This window comes from Zonotrichia albicollis, chromosome 21, assembly GCF_047830755.1.
Source record: "Zonotrichia albicollis isolate bZonAlb1 chromosome 21, bZonAlb1.hap1, whole genome shotgun sequence".
NCBI lineage: Eukaryota > Metazoa > Chordata > Aves > Passeriformes > Passerellidae > Zonotrichia > Zonotrichia albicollis.
The window spans coordinates 3,874,789-3,898,900 of NC_133839.1; the positions used below are offsets into that span (position 1 = coordinate 3,874,789).

The 24,112-nt window shown below is 47.4% G+C and overlaps 1 protein-coding gene across 1 annotated transcript; it reads right to left on the minus strand.

Moving 5' to 3' along the window:
* Window positions 1-132: 132 nt before the first annotated feature.
* TNFSF8 (TNF superfamily member 8) lies at window positions 133-21,593 on the minus strand. The gene is made up of 4 exons (XM_005493857.3): window positions 21,188-21,593; window positions 13,254-13,299; window positions 1,974-2,048; window positions 133-1,377 (listed from the first exon to the last, which is right to left on the minus strand). The coding sequence occupies exons 1-4, from the start codon at window positions 21,323-21,325 to the stop codon at window positions 980-982; spliced, it is 657 nt and encodes a 218-aa protein (XP_005493914.2). The 5' UTR covers window positions 21,326-21,593; the 3' UTR covers window positions 133-979.
* Window positions 21,594-24,112: the final 2,519 nt, after the last annotated feature.

A 24,112-nucleotide genomic window follows, 5' to 3' on the forward strand; every position in this document is an offset into this window, starting at 1 on the left:
CACCCATCCCCTGGCCTGCTCAGACATCCCAGCTCCCAGCTGAGGGCCAGTCTGAAACTGTTTGGGAAAGTGTGGACTTTGGGGAAGTGTGGAGCCCTGGCTTCCCAGGCAGTGCTGGAGGAGGATTCCCAGCCCAGTGTGGTTTGTGCCAAACTGGCAGGGCAGCACCCGAGGAAAATGAATCCTGATGGACTTTGCTATCTGCCAGACTGGCAACTCCATTGCTGTTTTAATGTTGAATGTAAAAAAGGTCTGAGAACCCCAGGGAAAAACAGAGGCTGAGCACTCTGCTTAGACAAAGTCTGTCCTAAAGAGCTTTATATTTAAATAGAAAAGATGGATAAATAGTGACAAGGAAGACACTTGAAAGAAACGACATAAAGTCCATAGCAGAATGCAGCCCAGAAATATCCTGTAAATCCCAAATCTTCTATGTCCTGCCCCAGAGTTTCAGCTATCCACCCGAGAGTCAATAATTTCATCATTTCTGCTGTTGCACAATGAATCTGCTCCAGAGTTGTCACTGTGTGGCTGTGGTAAAGAAAAGCTTTGACTACAAGCTTTGACTGTTGGGTTTTTGGAAAGACTGGGTTAAAACACTACTCCATAAAATAGAGTTAAACACATTTCCCCATGTCCTGAGCACATGTGCCAGCAGTTTATGGCCCTAAAAATCTCCGTATTGTGGAATTCTTGCCATGATCTGGCTGGGTTTTTGTCTGTGTTTGCACAGATTATTTTGAAGAACCCTTGGTGGGTTATGTGCTGGATAGTCCAACAATCCCACCCAGAACCAGGCCAGGTAACCTGGCAGCTGTGGCTCTTGCAGTGTACGATTTTCTGGGACACTCACAAAGTTCCTTGTTCCCCCTAGGGATGAGGTGAGGTGTGAAATTTAAACCAAGGTGGTGTTTAGTGAAAGCAGGCTGCTGGTGTTCAGAGGAAGGGTCTGGGCAGCAGTGGGAGGTCAGGGATCTGCTCACATCTCATCGTTGTACTTCAAGACCCCAAGAACGTTTTCATTGGGAAGAGAAACGTCATTCAGGAACTCAGGATGGTTCAGTGTCACTGATATTTTGTCCTCCTTGTCCAGGTGTGTCAAGTGCATCTGGAGCAAGGTCTTAAAAGTCTCGTCCTGGCACGTTTCTGAGGCACAGAATGTGGACAACGTCTGCCTGTCCACCCTGTCGTTCACCAGAAGATCGATCTTGAGGTCAATGGGGCTCTTGGAGCAGTTGGGAAAGTGAAAGTTCAAGTTGCAGAAGATCAAGTAGAGGCCGTGTTCCCTGATCACCAGCTCTGGGCTCTGGCACTTGATGCCCTCACAGATCCCCTTCTCCGCCAGGCTCAGCTTGGAGCTGTTCACTGTCCTGGACACTGCAGGGAGAGCAAAGGGGTGTTAGCTCTGAGCTCCACCGAGCTCCCTTCATCCCTAGGACACCTCCAGCAGGGTTTCCTGCTAAAAGGAGACACCTGCCCAATGGTTTCCTGCTGGAAACTGCAGGAAAACCCCTGGAAAGAGAGCTGGGAGCTCACACATGGAGGTGAGGCACTAAAAATTCCAAGGATTTACTCAGCCCTTGGGAAATTCAGGACAGTAAAATGCATGAGTGTTCATCTCCATTATTTCCCCACTTGGCATTTGAAGGGAATTCATGGAGGTGTACATTCAAGTACTTTCCATATTCATGGAGATTGGACAGCTCATGGAGGTGTACCTTCCTCTGTGGGTATGCAGAAGTTGAATCTTTATTTCCTTTTATGTATATCAAGGTAAAATAACAGTTTCTAGTATCAGATAGGGATTTACCAATCACATTCCAGGAAAGCCAAGGAATTTTTTCCTATAAAATGCCATTTTGGACAAAAAGGCTATTTGCTAGTAAACCCAGTGTGAACGACATGAGCAGCTTTTCAGACAGCTCTGAAATTTCCTTTTCCCAACCCTCTTCCCCCCTGGACTCCCCGCTGACCTCTCATGTAGGCAGCAGTTCCATTGGCTGCTGGAACACTCTGTAGGATCCTCAAATAGTCTTCAAAGGTGTTACCTGAAGAAAACAACAGATTAACTCATCGCTTCTGAGCTTTTCTTTAATTTTTTGGTACAATAAAATGCAGTCAGCACTTGGCACCCCACTTTCAGCATGGTTCTTACTCTTTGGCTGAGGATATCTGATCTGCCCAGGGAATTCAGAGCAGTGTTACTCAACTGGTAAATCTATAACAACCTAAAGCTCTGGCAGACTGCAGCTCTCAGCCGTGAAAAATTAAATTCCTTACCCTGCTTCTTAAAAATAGAAGTGATGGTTTTCAATTAAAAGCGGCTGTATTTGGAATAGATGCAAGGAGGAATTACAGTGAGGGTGGGCAGGCCCTGGCTCAGGGTGCCCAGAGCAGCTGTGGCTGCCCCTGGATCCCTGGCAGTGCCCAAGGCCAGGCTGGACAGGGCTGGGAGCAGCCTGGGACAGTGGGAGGTGTCCCTGCCATGGCAGGGGTGGGATGGGATGGGCTTTAAGGTCCCAAACCAGTCTGGGATTCTCTGATTCTATGAAACAGAAATTATGTGCATGTAAGTTTTATTTAACCAAGATATTTTTGTGGTGCAATTGCAAAAAGCTTTTAAACATTTAAGTGGGACATAGTGATGAAAATGGCTCTTCGGGTGCTTTTGGAATGTTGCTCTGTTCTCTCAAGGTTAAAATGTGGATTTCACCAGGACTTTAGGATGTTTATAAAATCCTCGAGTGCTTTGGGATGGAAGGGACCTTAAAGCTCATCCTGTTCCACCCTGCCATGGCAGGGACACCTCCCACTGTCCCAGGCTGCTCCCAGCCCTGCCCAGCCTGGCCTTGGGCATTGCCAGGGATGCAGGGGCAGCAACAGCTGCTCTGGGCACCAGGGACCCGAAGGCGGCTGCTGGAGGGGCCGAGCCGGCCCCGCTCCCCCCGCACACCCCGAGCCCTCCCCAGGCCGCGGGTCCGAGCCCGGGGCAGCGGCCGAGACCCGGGAATGGCCCGAATCCAAAGCGCCGGGACCGGGAGGAACAGGGGCTGCCCCCGAGGGGACGTCTCCGTCCCTCGGGAACTGCTCCATCCCTCGGGATACAGGAGCTGCTCCATCCCTCGGGATACAGGAGCTGCTCTATCCCACAGGAACTGCTCCATCCCTGGGGACACGGGAACTCCTCCGTTCCACGGGAGCTGCTCCGTCCCACGGGATACGGGAACTGCTCCATCCCACAGCCGCGGGATCTGTTCCCGCCCACGGGATGCGGGAACTGCTGTATCCCACGCCACGCTGGGATGGCTCCATCCCACGGGATGCAGGTATTGCTCCGTCCCACGGCCGCGGGAATTGCTCCATCCCACGGCCGCGGGGACGGCTCCATCCCACGGCCGTGCCCGGCACTGCAGGCGGCCGCAGAGCACCGAGGAGCCGCCGAGTCCTGGCGCCGCATCCCGGGGTCCCATCCCCTGCATCCCACTGTCCCATTCCCCGCATCCCGACACTTCATCCCGGTGTCTCAGCACCGCATCCCTGTGATCCAGATCCTGCATCCCAGACCCTGCTCCCTGTGGTATTCACGTGCCCTCTGAACAGAGAGAAGCTGTGAGACAAGCAGAGAAGGAGGAAAACACAATTCTTGTCTCGCTTGCTGAGCCTGTGTTGTGCCAAAGCAGAATGCAATATGGAGATTGTTTACCCACAGTGAGGATTGTTTGGTTCCCTTGGCCTGTCAGGGCCAGGTGTGTGTGTGGGACTGTCACGGGACAGTGAGGAGAGAATCAGAGATGATGAGTGCAGTGTGAGCAGTTGCGAGCAAGGGTGAGTGCAGGGCAGATTCAGTTTAGATGAAATGTATATAGTACAGTATAATAAAGTGATTAATTAGCCTTCTTATGATGGACTCAGATGCATCATTCTCTCTCCCCTTCATCAGAGTTGTCTTTGATTTACAATAGCTCCCCACTTCTCCCCCTTGCATTTCCCCTCCTTTCCATCCATATTCCTGGCTTCCATCTCCTCTCTGTTTTTCTTCCTCTCATCACACTGGATGTTCAGTTAATGGCACTGATTATCCATCCCTGGCAGTGCCCAAGGCCAGACTGGACAGGGCTTGGAGCAGCCTGGGACAATGGAGGGTTTCCTACCCATGGCATGGGGTGGGATGAGATGACATTTAAGGTCTTTTCAAACCCAAACCATTCTAGGATTCAGTCAATGATTCTGTGATTATTCTGTCTTTATTCTGCATGACACAGAATTGTCCCCTAGGTCCACAGGTGGATGGACACACAGACAAGGTGTGTCCATCCAGGAAAACAGTACACATCCCAGTGCTGCAGCCTGATAGGTGAATGGTTATTTTTCTTTGCATTTGCTCTCCTTTACATCTCCTGGCCCTTCTCTGGCTGTGGAAGTGCACAGGAGCTCAGATGGAAAACTGGGAATTTTCTGTGTTCCATTCCACAGCTGAACACCAAGAATAAAGCAGGAAGGAATTTCAGTAAAGCTTTTAAAAATAATACTCCCTCTCCCTGGGTACACAAAACTCTGAAGTTTTCCTGTGAATCTGTTTATAAAACTGATACCACAGTCCCCAGTCCTACAAGGGTCTCTGAAGGAGCAGCTAGTGCAGAAAACTGAGTCCTACTAAAATCTGACATTACATGTTGTGTGTCATGATCCTCACATGTCCCACTCTGCTTGGTGCTGGTGTGGCCTCACCTCAATCCCTGGGGGCACTTTTGAGAGTCACAATGAAAAATGGTCTAAAGGTGTGAGAGTGTCCAGAGGAGGGACACAGGGATGGGGAAGGGTCTGGAGGGGCTGTGAGGAGCAGCTGAGGGCTCTGGGGTTGTTCAGCTGGAGCAGAGTGAGGGCAGAGCTCCCGGGGCTGCAGCTCCTCCCACGGGGCAGCTCCATCTCTGCTCTGGGCCAGGGACAGCAGCCAGGGCACGGCTGGGGCTGGGCCAGGGCAGCTCAGGCTGGAGCTCAGGGCAAGGCTCTGCCCCCAGAGGGTGCTGGCACTGCCCAGGCTGCCCAGGGAATGGGCACGGCCCCGAGGCTGCCAGAGCTCCAGGAGCCTTTGGGCAGCGCTGCCAGGGGTGCCCAGGGTGGGGCTGCTGGGGGGGCTGGGCAGGGACAGGGTGGCACTGAATGATCCCTTCAGTCCCTCCCAGCTCAGGATATTCTATGGTTCAATGATTCTAACAAGAGCTCTATTTATATGCAGAGTGGGATAAGGATCTTAAGTTTCATAGGATTTCTGAAACTGGGGTAATGATAAGAGATTTAAATCTCTAGACCCTTGCTGTATCTACATGACCTGATTTCTGAGGGAGTTTTGATAACAAAGATGGACAAATCAGGAGAAGCTGGTCCCACACCCAAGTTCCCCTGACTGAAGGGGGTTGGTGTGTTGTGTATCGCACCCTTTGCACACTCCACTGGAGACAGAAACTTTGGATATCTTGAAAAAAATGTGATATTTATCTGATTTCAGTATTTTAAAGACTTTTGTGGTGAGCAGGAGCACACTGCTCTCCAAGAATGAGTAAGTTATGTACCAAAGTCCCTTCACCATTCTGGAAATCCCCAAAGAAAAACCAAAACCTGCTTTCCTGGTGTTAGTCATGTCAATTTGGTGTTTTAGTGAGGGCACAGGCAGAGATGTGGAGATATGGCTTAGGATGGGCAGAAACCCTTGTGGCCCTTATTTCAGCTGTGGTGATAACAAGAGTCTGGTAACACAATCAGCACCCTGAGCCCACTCACACTCCTGTGTGTGCAGGAAGGGGGAGATAATTTACAGAAACTCAGTGGCATTTAGGGGGTTTACCCTCCAAAGGCTGAAAATCCCCTGCTGCAGCAGCAGCAGCAGCCCTGCAAACTGTGCTAAGGCAAGGGCTGAGCCTGCCCACAAAGTGCCCAGAGCTGCCCTGAGCTGTTCAGGGTGTCCATGGATTCTCCAGAGATCTCCCCTCTCTGACATGGCTGCACTGTGCATTTCCAGAGCTGTATTTAACATTTACTGCTGTCAGCAAGTTTGGTGTGACTGTGTTTAAAGTGGGTGACATCAGCTGCATTAGTCAGAAAGGAAATTATGGAAAAAAAAATTGTTTTAGAGAGACAGGTCTGGTCCTCACTCTGCTGAGGCAGTTTATAACTGTTTTCTACTTTTATTTCTCAAGTTAATTCTGTTATCTGAAACATTTCAGCTCAAGCCAAAGGAAGGTTGAAATTCCCTTCAGGACTGATCGATGGATGTGCTCACATGGCCTAATTGGCTCTGCACGAGTCATGGTGTAAATCAGAGCTAATCCCTCTGCAGTCAATGGGATTAGATGGGCTTAAAAATACTGCGAGAGGAGGAAAAACAAAGCTACATCTGTGGCTGAGGAGCGAGGAGAGCACACTGGTTTGGGTTTCACTGTGTGCTGTGAGGAACAGGCACTGCAGATCTTCTGCTTTAAGGAAATCTGCTGGGTTAGGGAGGGGTCTCAGGGGGAAACCCTAAAAAAGTTATCAGGAGATCACTTATTTTTGACTCTTTTTACCCTTTTTATGGGAGGATGGGCATCCAAAGGATGCAGCTCCAAGGAAAACAGCCTGGCTGTTTCCAGGAGGTCCATGCAGCTTTTCCCCACTGAGAAAAAATGGGGATAAAATGGGACTGGGAAAAGGGGCTGGGAAATGGGGCTGTGAGATGGGACTGGGAAGAAGGGCTGGGAAATGGGACTGGGAAATGGAACTGGGAAATGGAACTGGGAAAAGGGACAGGGAAAAGGGACTGGGAGATGGGGCTGGAAAATGGGACTGGGAGATGGGACTGGGAAATGTGATATTTATCTGATTTCAGTAGTTTAAAGATTTTTGTGGTGAGCAGGAGCACACTGCTCTCCAAGAGAGAGGGAAATGGGACTGAGAGATGGGGCTGAGAGATGGGGCTGGGAAACGGGACTGTGAAACAGGACTGTGAAATGGGGCTGGGAAATGGAGCTCAGAGAAGCTGCAGTTCCAGTGAAACACCAGAATTTCACCCTGAGGTACAAAATGAACCCCTGGGGTTCTCTCAGAGCATCAAAGCACAGCAGCACCATGTCCAGCCAGGAGGGCTCAGGGACATGAGGACACAAGGGCTGCTGTCAGACAGGTCCCAGAGGATGTGGCTGTGCTGGGGAAGTTCTCTCTGCTGGCTGCCTCAGTTTCCCCACCCCTGAGATGGGTCTGGAGGAGCACCAGCAAAGGGCACTGAAACCACGAGCTGAAAGTGGCTCTGTCAGCATGGAGGGTGCTGCTACCCAGGCATGGAAAGCCCCTCGAGGGTGGTTCCTGAGGCTTGTCCTGCTCCCAGCCATCCCTGGGTGACATGCCACTGCCAAGGAGGTGGCATCACCTCTGGCTGGCACAGGAGCAGGGCAAAACCCTGAATTATTCTGAGAGGTAAAGAAGTAAAAGCAGGCAACAAACAGCTTTTGATTCCTCTGTAACCCCCGTGGATTTAAGTGCTTATGGAATTAGGCAAGGTGATGTCACACATCTCTGTCAGCGTGCCAGAGTTAGCTGAATTTGCCTAATTTTTATTTCTCAGCAGCCACTCCCTGAAGTCCCTGTGTCTAATTTTAACTCTCTCCTGCCAGTTCAGTGCCCTGCAAAGCAGCCAAAGGACTGGTCCACCCTGTGATGCTGTGACAAGTGACAGCTGGGTGACATCCCCTGCTGGGCTCTGTGTCAGAGCTCTGGGCTGTGCCTGTCACACACACACCGAGAGCCTTTGGACCTCCAGAGCTGCCACTCAGGCCTGAAGGGGACTGAACTCAGCTGCCAAATTTCCCTCCAAAACCAGAAATTAAAGGAATATCCCTTTTTTCCCCCACCAAATTTAGGAAGAACCTCTGATGAATTCCTCACTGCACACCTGAGTACTGCCAGACCTGTGGAATTTTAGGTTAAAACTCTTCAAATCTCTGCTTGCTTGCTAGTGTAACAAAGGTCACACACATGAGTTATTCATATCTATATATAAATATAGATATAAATAGATATAGATAGATATAGATATAGATATAGATATAGATATAGATATAGATATAGATATAGATATAGATATAGATAGATATAGATATAAACACAAATATAAGTATAAATAAATAGATAAATAGAAAAATATATAGAAAAATAAAGTATAAATATAGATATAAATTTAAATACAGATATATAAATATAGATATATAGATATAAGCATAAATATAAGTATAAATATATAGATAAATAGAAAAATATATAGAAAAATAAAGTATAGAAAATAAAAAATAAATAAAAAAATAAAGTATAGAAAAATATATATATAAATATGTGTGTATATTCATATATATTTATATTTACTCACACATATATATTTATATATATTCACCTATAGCTTGTGTTTTAAGTGCTGGAGAAAGGGCAGAGCCACCCCTGAGCACTCTGAGCAATGCCCATCAGCCCAGTTGTGATGCCCACAGCCCACCCTTGGCTGTGGGCGTGCATTTCCCCTGATGCTGGCCTGCAGGAGGCCTCTGCACTCTTTCTATCATTTACAAGTCCAGGCTTGCCCAGGGTTTTTCAACCTGAGAAACACAACTGCTCTGGGTCACATTTATGCACCCAGGCACCTGCCTGGACTGAGGCTGACAAGGGAAAAACTTTTTTGGCTTAGTGTGAAATATCCATTTCTAATGAAGCCACTGCTGTGGGATGGGTGTCTGATGCACTGCATTGTCATCACACAATCACAGGGTCATCGAGGTCGGGAAAGACTTCCAAGATCATCAAATCCAAGCTGTGCCTTGTTCCCACCTCATCCCCAGCCCAGAGCACTCAGTGCCACCTCCAGCCCTTCCTGGGACACCTCCAGGGATGGGCACTCCAAACCTCCCTGGGCAGCCCCTGCCAATGTTTAATCGCCCTTTCCATGGGGAAATTCCTGCTGATGCCCACCCTGAGCCCAGCCTGAGGCCATTCCCTCTGCTCCTGTCCCTGTTCCCTGGAGCAGAGCAGGGATGGCAGGGATGTGGTCAGGATGTCTCTGGCTCATCTGGAGCTTGCCCTGAGCCTTTCTGGCTCAGCTGAGCCAGATCTGCTGGATTAGGGAATCAGCCAGGTGAGGGAAAACACACTCTGCTTTTGTGGCTGCCATGAATAAAACAGCAGCCAGTTTAGAACCCCAGGATCATTTAGGTGGGAAAAGGTTTCCACATCATCTAGTTCCACCTGTGCCCAATCCCCACCTTGTCCCCAGCCCAGAGCACTCAGTGCCACCTCCAGCCCTTCCTGGGACACCTCCAGGGATGGGGACTCCAAACCTCCCTGGACAGCCCCCTCTGATGTTTAACGTTTTCCATGGGGAAATTCCTGCTGTGTCCACCCTGAGCTGCCCTGGCCCACCTTGAGATCATTCCCTCTGCTCCTGTCCCTGTTCCCTGGAGCACAGCCCAAACCCCCGGCTGTCCCCTCCTGTCAGGAGCTGTGCAGAGCCACAAGGGCCCCCTGAGCCTCCTTTGCTCCAGGCTGAGCCCCTTCCCAGCTCCCTCAGCCTCTCCTGGGGCTCCAGACCCTCAGGGTCCCCCTGGCCAGGAGGGTCCAGGGCTGGAGACAGCCCCTAAGGTGCCCCAGCAGTGCCCAGGAAGGAGACATGAAATGATTCTCCTGGTCCTCCTGGCACTTTACCCTTGATACAGGCCTTTTCTCCTTTTCCCAGCTCCCTCAGCTGCTTCTCACAGTGTTGGGATCACATTTGGCTGCAGAAGGCCAAACTGCCCTCTGAGACACGGCTGCAGATCTGGAAAGGCTCCTTGGCTCATTGGCTTCAGCCTGATTTTCTCTACAGCAGCAGGTTTGAGACTGTCACCTGTATTTTATTAATTTCTCAGAGCCACATTTTTTTGGGAAAAAATTTCCCATTAAAACTGAAAGCAGGGTGCTGGATTTCTTTTCCTGGTTTGTCGAGTGTCAGAGAAAAATACCTATAAATTGTGTGTGTGTGTGTTCATTTGTATCTGCAGGGTTTTATTTTTTCCCCTTTTGTAAATGAGAAGATATTTTGATTCCAAATTTTTGCAGCTGAAATAACAAGAAAAGCCATCAGCCCAGATTACACAATTCCCAGTGAAATGAGGCTCAAAGAGGCCAGCAAGGAGATGATGAGGGCTGTACCTTTCCAGGTCATCAATTTGTCTGTGAGTTCATTTTCCTTCTAAAAAATGAACTTAACAACACCCCTCAGATCCACACTAATGGATGATTTGTTATTTGTGAAATGGGGATGAGTTTCTGCAGAGAAATGCTTCCACAGAAAGAACATTTCACAAACACTTGGTGATGGATTTCATTCCTCCCCCCTGTTGCTCAGGTACTGCACAGACAGTGGCACAGAGCGTTGGAGGAGACTGATCCCATTTTTCACAAACATTTAATGAGCTGACATTGCATCCCTCTCAGCCTGTGCCTGTGGGTTCCTGCAGCCCATCCATTGGGGCCTGACAGCTGAGTCAGGGCTGGAAAACTCCCATAAATCTGCTTTAGTGCCCACTGGTGTTTAGCTAACAATAGAACATAATCTCATTGGGGATTGAAATGAAACTATGGCATTTCCCTGCTTTAATAAGACACAATTAATCCCTGTTGTGGCTGGGGCTGGGCTGCTGCTCAGTGAGGTCTCTGCCTGAGTGACCTCAGCTGGACCCAGCACAGAATTGTTGTGTCACAGGATCATGGAATGGTTTGGACTGGGAGGAACTTTACTTAAAGCTCATCCATGGGCACCTCCCACTATCCCAGGTTGCTCCAAGCCCTGTCCAGCCTGGCCTGCAACACCTCCAGGGCTGGGGCTGTGTCCCCCAGAGCATCCCTGAGGTGCTGGCACTGCCACAGGGCTGGAGCCAGCCTGAGCACCCAGCTGGGCAGTGCTGGTTGTGGGAATCCACGAAATCAGAGAGTTTTGGGAAAGCTGCAAGAGGCAGCCCCAGAGGCAGCAGAACTGTGATTAGAGCTAAGCAGCAGCCATGAGATTGGTCAGCAGAAAAAGTATTTAAACTTTAGAAAAGCAAAGACAAATAGAACAATGATCTGTGTATTAATGGTTGTCTAGAATAAGTCTCTAAGCTACAGAAAAGTTTATCTAGCAAGATATTAGGAAGGTTGAAGCTTAATAATGGAGCTCTGTGTGTTCTGTTTTAAGGCTTACAAGCAGGTATTGTATTTGAAATACGCAAGCATTGTTTTAACCAAAGGTACGTGTGCCTTTAGTGATTGGATAGAACTACTGTCAGTGTGCTTTTGTTTTGTGTGATTGGTCAAAAAACTTATAAAGTAACTTGTAACATTAAGTTCTTGGCCTGCTGCCCGGATTGTGAGCTGCTGGCATCTTCCCATTGTCATAATCGTGTAATGAGACTGATGCTGGAAAATAAAACAGCTCAAGGCACGTTCCCCAGCAGCCCTGTCCTGTTTGTGATTTGTACACAGAACCCGGCCAGTGATACTGGTTTTTCCCTCCCTTGCCCATTTTAACAAGGCAGGAGTCCTGGTTGATGGCTACAAACCACACCCAGTTTCCATCTGGGCTGCCTGGGAGGCAGAATGGATCCAAATCTGAATCCACAGCAACTCCAGCCTCAGCTCAGTCCCTCTCCTGAATGTTTCTCCTTCTCCTGTCTCTGGGTGGGACCTGGCAGCAGTTGCCACAATCCCTGCTTGGTTCCAGCAGCTGACAGAGCTCCCTGTGAGGGGCCCTCAGTAAAATTAGGTTTATTAATTAATTGTTGGGGTACACAAAACAGAGAGTACTTTGGACCTTATTCGCAGAAGAGGTTTGACAAACAAAATGCCTTGGCAAGAGCAAACAGAACTCTGAGGATTCAAAATGCAAGAAGATTCAGACTGGTTTACCAGAAAATGAAAATTACATCAGACTTCTGCAAGCAAGAGATGTTTCAAATGTATAAATTTGTTTATGTGATCTTTAACCCAATCATTGTAGTAAAGCATTACTAGTCTCCCTAAAATAGTATATAAACATTTGTCTCCCACAATAAAATTGGATTCTTTGATCACCTCAACGTCTTCCCCATCTCTCTGCTGATAATTACTAAGCTCTGCTTTATGCATTTTAAGAGAAAAATAAAAAGCCCTGACAATTTGCTCCCATTTGAATGCTCTGTTACCCTCCAACAGAGACTGATGGGCTGGGAGAGCATCTCAATGCACTAAAACCAACTTTCAGCAGCTCCTCCTGGGGTGGGCTCTCACCAGCAGCCCCCTTTGGTCCCTCACTAATGCATTATCTCACACTGAGCAGCAGAATTGGGAAATTCAGAGAAGCAGAATTCAGAAATTCAGAGCAGGAGGCTGCCTGGGATTGGTATGGACCTAAAGACAGAAATGTTCTGGCTGATGAAAAAGCATCCTGGCCATTCCTGGGGAGAGCACACTGCTCCTGCCTGGCACCTGGCAGCTGCTGGTGAGGAGCAAAAACAGCTGCACGAGTTGCTTGAGCTGAAATACAATTATATATATATAATTTTATATAAATATATAAATAAGTTGGTGCCTTTGCAAGGAGTCAGATATTGGTGCTGAGAGCCATGAGAGGCTCATGTCGCAGTGTCAATGACATGAACAGTGCCAGTGACATGAACAGTGCTCCTGATTCAGCTAAGGCAAAGCAGAACCTTGGTAAATTGTCTCTACTAGACAGATTTTCTTATTTCAGGCTCCCTGTGCTCACACTCTGTCTGTTCCAATTCCTTGATTTGTTCCTTTTGCTTCTGGTCTCTCCTTGTCCATTTTCAACCCGTCCATTCCCTTCTCTTTTCCCCTCAAACCAGGAGCTCTTTTGGAATATGTCAAACACATTTTTACCCCTGCCTCGTGAAGATGAGGACTTTACACAGTTTTGCAAAAGCCAGCACTTAAAATAAGACCTTAAAATCAGAGTGATGTTCACGTCTCCTGGCAAAAAGCTCTTTGGAACAGACACCCCAGGGCACATTCAGAAATATTTGTTATTTCCCCAGCCATACACTCACCCAGATGTACTGAGTAAATTGAAAGCTTTTTTCTTGTTTTCATTTTCCCCCCACCACTTTAGCTCTTCATCAAAGGAGCCTTTATTGAAGATGTTAAGATGTGCACAATTGACTTATTTGTGCCCTTGGGCAATATTTACATTAGAGATATGACAAATTGCCTGTGTTCTTTCAGGGTCTTACCTGTCCTGATGGGGTTTTTGATGCCCTCCATGGCAGGATCAGCTTCCTGAAAGAGAAGAAAGAGTAGAGATGGAATATTCTGGGAATGAGAAATATCCATCTTGTGTGTGCAACTGTGGATCTGAAACATTTCTGGTTTTTTTCTAACATGGAAAATCGACATTTTTGACACAGCCAGATTTTTTCAGTGCAGTAAGAAAATTTTGTGGGTTCTGTTGGGACTGTTGCAGAGGGACAAATCCCAAAAATCCCTCTGTGTGTCTTTCAGGGACTGGACAACCTGGAGAGCCAAGTGCTGGGAAAGTTCATCAAAGCCCCAAACAGGTCTGAGCATGACAGTGATGTCCTACCTCACCTTTCCTCCTAATTCTTGCTGAGGTGTAAAACCAAGGGTGAAAATGGCACAGGAAATTCTCCTCAGTCAGCATGACATGAGAAATTCCCAGAAAACCAGCTCCAGGGGTGAAATGCAGCAGAATTCCCTCTGATGACACCTTCCTGTCACCCAGACACACACCCCAGAGATCCTGGCACCTCATAAATGCCCTCAAGGGGCAAAATGTTCTCCCAACAGCTGAGGAGAGCACAGGAGCACAGGAGCTCCTTGTTGCAGCAAGGTTATAAGAAAAATTGTAAAGTAAAGCCTCATAAAATCAGGCCTGTTATAAGAAAAAATATAAGGAAAAGCCTCATAAAATCAAAAATTATAAAGAAAAAAAGAGCCTCATAAAATCAAAAATTATAAAGAAATGCCATATAAAATTAGGCTTGCTCTGGCTGGACTGCCATTTCTTCTAAGTCAAGCTGGCACTGTGTAAGTTCCCATGTGAAAGCAATCCTGGTGTGAGCAGTTCATTAACATAACAATCTATTCCTGGGTAAAAACCGACTTACACCTGCATAAACTTTATATACTTTATATATATAAAACATAAATATATAATAAATATGTAAATAAATATATATTTATATATAAAATATAAATATATAATAAGTATAATAGATAATACATATATCAGTATAAATATAGATTTGTGTATATAATATATTTTATATATTTAATATATAAATATAAATAATAAATATAATACAAAGTTTATATACTGTTAGTTAGCAAAATGAAAACTATCTGTACAAAGAACTTTTCCTGTACATATACACCAGGGGTTTGAGTGACCAATCCATACAGGATAACAGCTTGTTACTGACCAATAAAGTGATTTGCAAGAAAGCTCCTGACCAATGGGAGTCACACATGAGGTCTGTAAAACTGTATAAACAGGAGTTCTGTGAATAAAGAAGGCGCTTTTTCCACCATGAAGAAAATTGAATCCCTCTTATTTATTCCCAGTTCCTCACTGTGTGTCCCATCCCTTCAGTGTCACCCTGGGTGATCCCACAGGGATTTCAGCAACAGAGAGTGGACTCTGCTCAGGCTGGGCTGAACCAGCTCCTCTTACCTGGCTGCTAATTACCTGGGCTAATTGTGCAGGCTAATCAGGCCAGGTCCAGCTTAGCACATTGGAAGGGATCCATTAGGATCAAGTCCTTCTCCCTGCTCCTAGTTTACCTAAAATTAAACCATAGACCTAAAACCTCTCCCAGCTGCTCCTTGAGCCCTGTCAGTGACCCACCTGAGCACCTCTCTGTTCACTGACCCATCAGGACATCCAGGAAGGAGAAATTTGGGAAGCTCTACAAGCTTTAAGACAACATCTGATACCTCCTGCTGTGGTAGGAACAGCTTCATCCACAGTGGTGTTAAACACCTCATTTCTGTGTGAGAAGTGGATAATGGGTGGTGTGGGGAGGAGGAAACTGGTTGGACAAGGAGAAAAGCTGTGTTGGGTCTGTTTGTGGTACTTAATGTACTAATCTTAAATGTTTAGGAAGGTTTTTAATTAGATTTTGTCTTCATGTGGCCACGTTTTGAACAGCAGTGAGTGTGGAGCTGCATCTGTTCCCAGCACAGAGTTGTTATCCTTTGGTCTGGTGCCAAATTCTGTGTCCTGCAGTGGTGGCAGAGCTGCTCCCAGGGGACTGGGCAGTAACAAGTTAATGGTTGGACTCACTGATCTTTGGGCTCTTTCCCAGTTTGGATGATTCTGTGATTCTCCAGGAATTTGGAGATGTGTAATTTGTTCATTTTCTCTCCCCACACCTGTGTAAGGCAGGGCAGAGTCACCTGCTGAGCCAATATTTCTCCAGGTGACCTTCCTAAGCTGGGCAGGGAGGTGCTGGGCAGCAGCAGAACAGGAACCCAGAGATGGAATTTGAAAAAATGGAGATTTCAAAGCTTTTTGGCCCTGACACAACATTCTCCCTTGGGAGCTCTCATGGATCTCATCAGGTACCACCAAATATTAAACTGAGGAGGGTTTGGGCTGAAAACACCACCGGGGATCTCTGCCAGCACCTCTCAGCTCCTTCCCTTGCCCCTGCCCTGGGCTGTTGTCTCACACACACTCAGGGCACAGGGAAGTGTTGCTGTTCACTGCAATATCTGAACATTCCTGCTCTCTGTGGAGAATTCAGGATATTTCAGGTGACAGAAAAAGGGGGCTCTGCCCCCAGTGAGATTGCACTCAATGAAATCAGGCAGCCAGGGAGGTGTTTGCCTTGCTGGTGGCTCAGAGCCTGCTCTAAATTTAGGGCATAAAAACAAAATTAAAATGGACTAAAGGCATTGTGTTCTCACCTGGGAAGGCTCCCAGCACATAGCAAAGCAATTTATTTTAGTGACAATTGAGTAGATACTGAAATAAACCTTTAGGACTTCCTTTGAGATATTACTGGTGTTATTTCTTTCTTTTCCAGCAGCAAGAATATCACATGTAATGCTGTCATTTGGAATGCAAAGAGGCACACAGGAAGAGCCGAAACAGATTAAATTCCACAGTGCCAGCTAAGAAAAAATTCAAGACAACAAATTTCACTCTGTCTGGAGCGATCTGGGGGCTGGTGATGAAAGAGCTCAGTCTTTCCTCAGCAAGCAGAACATTTTGAGTTTGCTTTATTAGTGAAAATGACAATCAGGTGCCAGTGAAAGTGATTTATTTCTTCTTTCTCTTAATCATTTTACAAGAAGCTTTCTCAAGCTGAGGCAGAACAAAGGGTCATTCTAAATTCCTGGGTCACAACAGTGAATATTCATTGAACCAGACACCTCTGACCCCTGTGAGGGTGGGCAGGCCCTGGCACAGGGTGCCCAGAGCAGCTGTGGCTGCCCCTGGATCCCTGGCAGTGCCCAAGGCCAGGCTGGGCAGGGCTGGGAGCAGCCTGGGACAGTGGGAGGTGTCCCTGCCATGGCAGGGGTGGGATGGGATGAGCTTTAAGATCCCTTCCAACCCAAACTACTCTGGGATTCTGTGAAGTCATTATCTACTCTAGAAATCCAAGGAAATTCCCCCAAACCAGTGACCATAATGGGCCTGGGCTTTCCTGGAGCAGCTCCTCATGGCAGCTCTGTGGGCAGGAGCTCTTTGGTCCCCTGCCCTCAAAGGAAATGCTTCCATTCTAAAAGAAGCCCCAAGGCTCTCCCGTGTTTCTGCTCAGCCTCTCACCACCATGATTTCAGCAGGAATTTCCCCATGGAAAGGGGGCTCAGGCCTTGGCACTGCCCGAGGAGGTTTGGAGTGCCCATCCATGGAGGTGTCAGAGCTCTGGGCTGGGGACAAGAGGGGATTGGGAACTGTTGGGGAAGATGGAACAGGAAGGCCTTATAAATATGATTGTCTGGCAAAAGATTTTGAGAATATGGAAACTATAAGCAAGATAGAAAGGAAAGCAAGCTTTGAGATCCCTCAGTTACTGAACAACTGGAAAACAATGGTGTGCCCAGCTGAAGGTGATCCCCTTTTGATGGAACAACACCCTCGGCTTGCAGACAGGCTCCAGGGTCAGAGCAGACTCTGCAGCTTGGCAGAAGCGGCCCAAAGAATAGTTTTTAGGGTTTAAAATGTAGCACAGTGTGGTAATGTAATGATTCTTATAGGCTGTATGTAAATGCTATAGGATTTGTATCTTGGACAAGATTGGTTAGTGAGAATCAGAATATTCAACACAGAAGATGATTTATTGTATTGTAATGGGAACCTCGCTCTCTTACCCTTTTATTCTCTTACTCTTTTTACTCTCTTACCCCTTTTACTCTCTCACCCTCTCATTCTCTCTCCCTCTCTCTTCTCTCAGGCCTGCTCTGAGCTGTGTTTGGCAGCTCCCAGCAGGGCCCTGCACCCAGGCCCTTTGCAATAAACCCCAAGTTCCAGACCTGGCTCCAGAGATCTCTCATCTCCGTCCATCCTGACCATCCTATCCCCCAACACTCCTACAGGGAACAGGTTGGATTTGATGATTTTGGAGGGCTTTTCAATGATTCTGGGATTTAGTCTATGACCCAGCTGTGGCTGGGGAAGAAGATGTTGAGGGCACTTCCTCCTGAGGTGCCAGGCGGCAAAGGTTGAAGCTGAACATGAGAAGAGCAGAAAGCAGAGCACGGCCCCACTGTCCCTGTTCTGATAATGAGCCTCACCGGAAACATGGTAAAAATCAGTTTTTCCTGTGCTGACCAAAGCAACATCCACAGCAAGAGCTGGGCCAGGGCAGTTTTCTCCTAAAATGCCTCCCTGGATTTCCTGTAGTGCTCAATGAATGAAAATTCTGCTTTTAGAGGAATTTTCAGTATTTTAATTTAATTTTATTTTAAAATTTTATTTTATTTTCCTGTCTGTCAGGGTTGCCACAAGAGGGGGCACCCAGGGCCAAAATGAGTTTTTAGGAGACATAAAAACCCAATAAATAGTGCAGAACTGTGCTGGCTGCTGGATGAGTCATTCACAAATCTACTTCTAAAGGTTCTTAACAGCATAAAAGAGCAGATCAGCAAATAGAAAAACCTGCTCTGACCTTTAGTATTTGCCACACTGCTGATAAAAGGTTTTCCCCTCAAAGTTTAGAAGTTCAATAGATAAAGTCTACAAAATCCAGAGCAGTGATGGACTTACTCAGACCATGGACTCAGGACATCCACACAATTTGTTAATGGGAGGCCCAGGTGTCTGATGAACTTTTCTGTACAGCATCAGACTTGTGAGGGTCTGTGTGCCTTAAAATGACATTTTCCAGCCCTTCCTGTCCCATTGTGAGTCACTGGTTTGCCATGTCTCTCTCTGTGCACACAAACATCTCCAGAGGTGGGTATATACACATATATCCAGCAGGCACAAGGGTGGAGGGTTTAACGCACTTATGAACAGTGTAAAGAAGAAAACAGATGGCTCCAGACCACCTTACAGAGACTGTGCTCATTCCAGAGGAAAATTGAGTCACTTGTGAAAGATCAACAATGGCCTGAAGCCAAGTGGTTCTGCAGATTAAAGCTGAAGGAATGAACTGACTTCAGCACTGGAAATAGTTCCAAAAAAACCAGAATTTAGCTCTAAAATTGACCCTTCCCAGCGATGGCACTAACGTGCTGTGCCACCCTTCTGAAAAACAAGGCGTAAAGGAAATTTCTTGGGGTGCTGGAAAGTGGGGAGGTGTGATAATCTCTGTTAGAGGTGCTGTAGGATTCAGAGAAGCAGCTTTGAATCATAGTTGCCTTTTTCATTCAGCCTTTCATGTTGTGTTTCCCTTCTTTGGAGCACTTAGATTGTGGGGGTTGCAAATGCCTGGTTTCTGCAGAGTTTGATTTTCCTTTTCCAGTCTGTCTTCCTTCAACTTAAATTAGGCAATTATGAATTCATCAAAAGGCAGCCTGTGATGGGGGCAGGGACAGTTTGATTTTGTTGCCACAATTCTCTTAAAGCTGTGGCACCCAAAGGTCCAACCATTGCATTGTGACCCCCAAAGACCCCTTGGAACAGAGGGAAATAAAAGGGTGAGGAGGAAAAAGCATAAATATAAATATAAATAAAAGGGCGAGCAGGGTGTGAAGTTACCCCTGAACTCATACACACAATCCAGCTGGCAACATCTGGAGGGAAAACCTCATTGCCCCAAGGAGATGATGACACAAAATATTGGTCCTTTTGTCAGTTATAAAGAAAATAATGAAGTCAGCTGGTGGTGCTCTGGTCCCTACAGCAGCTCCCCAGTCAGGGCTGGAGATGCTCAGATTCCCCAAATATCCTAAGCCCAACTTCCCTCTGAGAGTGCAGCCAGAGCTGAGGTGGTTTTGGAGCTCCCTGTGGAACCTGTCCCACAGAACCAACCCTTCTTCTCTGCTCTGGGACTTCAGGACCAGGCACAGATGAGGGTGGCTGTTCTGCTTCTGAGCTCCCTGAGAGCAAAACACAATCTGGGTTTCACTGCCAAATTCTCCTCAGAGTGTAAAATTGCTGCTTGATTTTATTTGTTCCTCACACCCCTCAGCTTCGTATTTCCTCCTTCAGCCAAGCTTGTTTTCAAAGCAGCTGCAATGGTGTCATTACTCTTTTAAGTCAAAACCTTGGCTCTTTCAGCAATCTTGTTCCTCTGGCAACTCCTGTAACTGCTTTATCCTGATGGAGAGGTGATTTAATGCTTGCTTCCATAATCAGTACAAATGAAAGCCTCATTATACAGCAAAGCTGTGGAAAGTCTGTAATTACCTAGACTGTTATTTTAAAGATCTCCCCTGATAGCCCACTATTTCTCACTTAAAAAGCCCCATGTCTCATGTTAACTGTCCTCAAAGTGCTTCTCTTTTGGGAGAACACTGATTACAGGTAAATGATTCCTCTCTTGGAGGAGTATCAGTCAAGCCTTCCTGGTTTAATTTCTGGGTAATGTGCATACACGGGCACACAGATTGCACAGGGTAAATTTAGCAAGAGAAAATATTGAGTCAAAGGATCATATTTTGTTTTCCATGGCCAGTTCCTCCAGCAGCTCTGTGCTGGAGCTTTCCCTCTGTGAACAGTAGTGGGGGTACCTCAGCACTCTGATTTTTGCAATAAGATTTCAGAGACTATAAAACTTCTAACCTGGCATTTTACCTTGGTGAAGTTGATGGTAATGCCCTTACAAGGTCAGAAATTCACTTTTTATCCTCACAACCATCCATCTCCACTCTGGCTGTCACTGGTTCCCCATCAACCCCAGATCCATTCAAGAGCAATATTTTATTTTAAGAAGTGACTGTTGGTAGAGGGAAGAGTTGTTTGTGTGTGACCTTGTGTCACTGATATCCTTTCTACAACTCTGGCTGTGCATTAAAAATCACACCCAAGGCAGGAGTGAAGGGACAGGGGCACGAGGGAGCTCCTTGGCCCCCAGCACTGGTCTGGGTGCTTTGGGACAGCTCTGCCTCACGACATCAGCCCCACAGGGTGTCACAGAGCTGAGCATGTGCCCTGCTGAAATCCATTTCAGAGAACCAGACCAGACCTTCTCAAACACTGAGGTTCTTCTCCAAAGAACCAGCAGGAGACACACACCAAAGCAGGTGGGACAGAGGCTGCTTGGTTCCTTGGTCAGGAGCCTTTTCTTTCCATTTACAGAGTAGGAACTGTGTGCCAAGAATAAATGGTGTCTATGGAGGAAGGTTCTCTTTTCCTGAAGTTGTTTTGTCTGTGTTTCATCTTTCCCCTAATTCATGTGTGTGTGCATTTATAACAGAGGGAGGAACTGTTCTTCTGGCCACAGAATGGGGAAGGGAAGGGAAGGGAAGGGAAGGGAAGGGAAGGGAAGGGAAGGGAAGGGAAGGGAAGGGAAGGGAAGGGAAGGGAAGGGAAGGGAAGGGAAGGGAAGGGAAGGGAAGGGAAGGGAAGGGAAGGGAAGGGAAGGGAAGGGAAGGGAAGGGAAGGGAAGGGAAGGGAAGAGAAGAGAAGAGAAGAGAAGAGAAGAGAAGAGAAGAGAAGAGAAGAGAAGAGAAGAGAAGAGAAGAGAAGAGAAGAGAAGAGAAGAGAAGAGAAGAGAAGAGAAGAGAAGAGAGAAGAGAATCAATCTCTTACCGTCCTCTGGACGACCAGGATCATGATGGTGGCCAAGGCAAAGACAAGCAACACACCCAGGGTGGCGATGATGAAATACAAACAGACTTTGTTAGTGGCTCCAAGCCTCCTGGAATCAGTGTCTTCATTCACATTCATGGCTGATTCATGCGAGTCCTTCACCTGAGAAAATGTTTGCTCCTGTTCCTGGCACGTTCTTATATAGCTCTCCAGGCACTGCTGTGTGTCTCCCCTCGGTCAGGTTCAAGTTGCAGCCCATCTCTGCTCCTGGCAGGATTTTCCCCCTTCATCCTGGCTCATGTGATCTGGAAAAAAAACTTCATCACTTGCCGTACAAAGAGAGAGGGCCCCGGGGGCGTGAGGCAGGACGCAGCTGTGAGCAGGGGAAGGAGCTTCATGTTCTTGCTCAGGGATTTCTCCACTGAGGTCCTGCGCTGCAGCCGAGGTTTCTGATGTCACAAGGTGCACAGACACCACGATCCCCCGCCCCAGGCTCTGTGAAATGGGCAGATATGCAAATTCTCTTTCATTTTATACTCGGTGCAGCTGCAGTTGGGCTCAGGGAGTCGCCCCGAGCTCTGCCTTCCTGTTGTGCACTGAAAGTTCTGCTGCCTCCCAACAGGGAGCCACCTCCAGAGCTCTGCATCCACAGGTGGCCTTTGGGCAGCCCCACTGTGCCCTGGGGTGTCCCAAGCACAGCATGACATCCAGAGAACGGAGGGAGGGAGGAGATGGATCTGCTCTGCCCTGCACCTCGAGTGCTGGGAGCAGCTATGGCATCTCAGCAGGACAAGGACATTGAACTATGAGGGTGTGCTGCACCTAGGGCAGCAGGACTTATGAGGAACATCTGAGGAGATTTGTTTTGCTCAGGCTGGAGAAGAGGTAGCTGAGGAAGGACCTCATGGCAGTCCAGAGCTTCCTCCCAACAGGAGCAGGGCAGGAGCTGCTGATCCTGGAGCACCTCCTGCTGTGGGGCTGCATCGGGGGAACTTCAGAGTGGACTTTATGGAAAGGCTCTTCCCTGAGAGGGTGGCTGATCACTGAAATAGGCTCCCCACAGCACTGACCCTGCCCAAGGGGAAAGGAACCTCTGGGTGATCCTCTTGGTCGTAGGAGTTTGTGTTGGGCACTGCTGGGATGAGCAGGGAGTTGGACTCAATCCTATGGATCCCTTCCAGCTCAAAATATTCTACAATTCTATGATTACGCTTATCTGTGGAGGTCTGGAGATATTTGGGTGAGATTTTCATTGAAGAAATTCACAGAAAGGTGTCAGAAATAAATTTCTGATGCAGGGTGCAAGTTCTGGGCAGAAAGGAAGCGGTGACACCGAAGTAGATGAATGCAGAGGTTGGGATGAAACAGAGGGTGTCAGTAATCCCAGGTTTATCTGCAGACGGGGAATTCCTGCTCATTTCTATCCTGTTCTGGCCTGGGACTATCACCCTGGCTTTGCACAGAACTCGGCTGGGATTTATCTGGAAACATTCCCACTCTATTCCAGTGCTAAAGGACACTGCTTGTTTCCTGTGGGATTCCTCACTTTCTGGCCAGTCCAAGTCAAAAGACACCTGAGTTTTTCTGACAATGTTCCCAGCTGGGTGTGTGTCCCCTTTTGAATCACATCCATTCAAACCAGTTACTTTATTTAACAGGAAAACAAATCCTGGGTTATTTTTCTCGGCTAATCCCAATTTGATATTACAAGGACATCAGAGAAGGCAAGGAGAATCTTACCAATGGTCCATCCAGCTCAGCATCTTGCCTTTGGCAGAGAGCAACAAGAAATTCCTTGGGAAGAATATCAGAACAGAAAAACCAGGCATTCATTGAGGGCAATTCTACAGTTTCCTCTGATTTGGGTTCGTGACCTCCCACACAGTAGAACTTTTAAATTTTAATCCAATTGTTCTTCTTTACACCCCTGACATGGCAGAGCTGTAGCATTTTCTATCATTACTACTATCTTTAATGAAATCACTGGAGCACAGCACTACAAAGGCTTCTACAGATTTACAAAGCAATGTTTTTCACAGCATCCCTTATCACCATGGGAACAGGCACAACCTGTTTAAACCAGAGGCAAAGGGATGAGAAAATGGTCTCACTTGGTCAGACCTGGCAGGCTGGATGGGTCCTCACCTTCTTGGTGGATGCAAAATTTCTGGACAGCCATGAGCAGCAGAGGTTCTAGTTCTGGAAATTAATCTTTATTATAATGGAAAGATTTACAAATTCTTGCCTGTGAAAGTTCATTTGACTCCTTAAGGCAGCAAGTGTAGAGCAGCAAATCCACTCTTTGGGAAGCAGCACATGGAGATTTCCCACCAAAGTAATCCCCAGCCCTCCTCAGCAATGTGACAGCCCTGAAATGCAGGAAAATCCAAATTCCCAATGTCCTGCAGTGACTCTGGAGCAGGCAGTCAGCACCTCCTGCTCATGACTGAGCAGGTACATCCCCCACTGGGGTAGATGATATTGCAGAGGATAATGGAGGTGTAGTTTGTGGGGTGTCACCTTGTGCGGTGTCATGAGGAGGGCCCAGTTCTCAGCGAGCTCTTAGGCTTTTACACTCACACCTGGACTGCAGGTCAGCTCTTCAAACAGAGAAACACCTGTGCTAAACTCATGTAAGGACATCCAGGTGTGATGGCTGCAAAAGGAAAAGAGATCAGTGCATGTCAGTGAGAAAAAAAAATGGGATAAATTTGTGCAAACAAGTGCAATCCAGGTTAAACCAGTTTCTGAGATAAATCTGCTCAGCCCACGAGCAAAGCACTGCAAACCCCGAGGGTGAGCTGGAATCTGCTGTGAAGGTCCTATAATCACAGAATCCCGGACTGGTTTGGGTTGGAAGGGACCTTAAAGCTCATCCTGTCCCACCCCTGACTGGGCAGAGACATCTCCCACTGTCCCAGGCTG

Bases quoted from the DNA above. Each gene is read 5' to 3' on its own strand.
- TNFSF8 (XM_005493857.3), bottom strand. From the start codon at position 21,325: ATGAATGTGAATGAAGACACTGATTCCAGGAGGCTTGGAGCCACTAAC. The intron at 2,049-13,253 runs GTAAGACCCTGA...TGTTTTCTTCAG, and splicing joins CAAAAACCCCATCAGGACAG to GTAACACCTTTGAAGACTAT. The intron at 1,378-1,973 runs GTCAGCGGGGAG...CTCTCCCTGCAG, and splicing joins AACTGCTGCCTACATGAGAG to TGTCCAGGACAGTGAACAGC.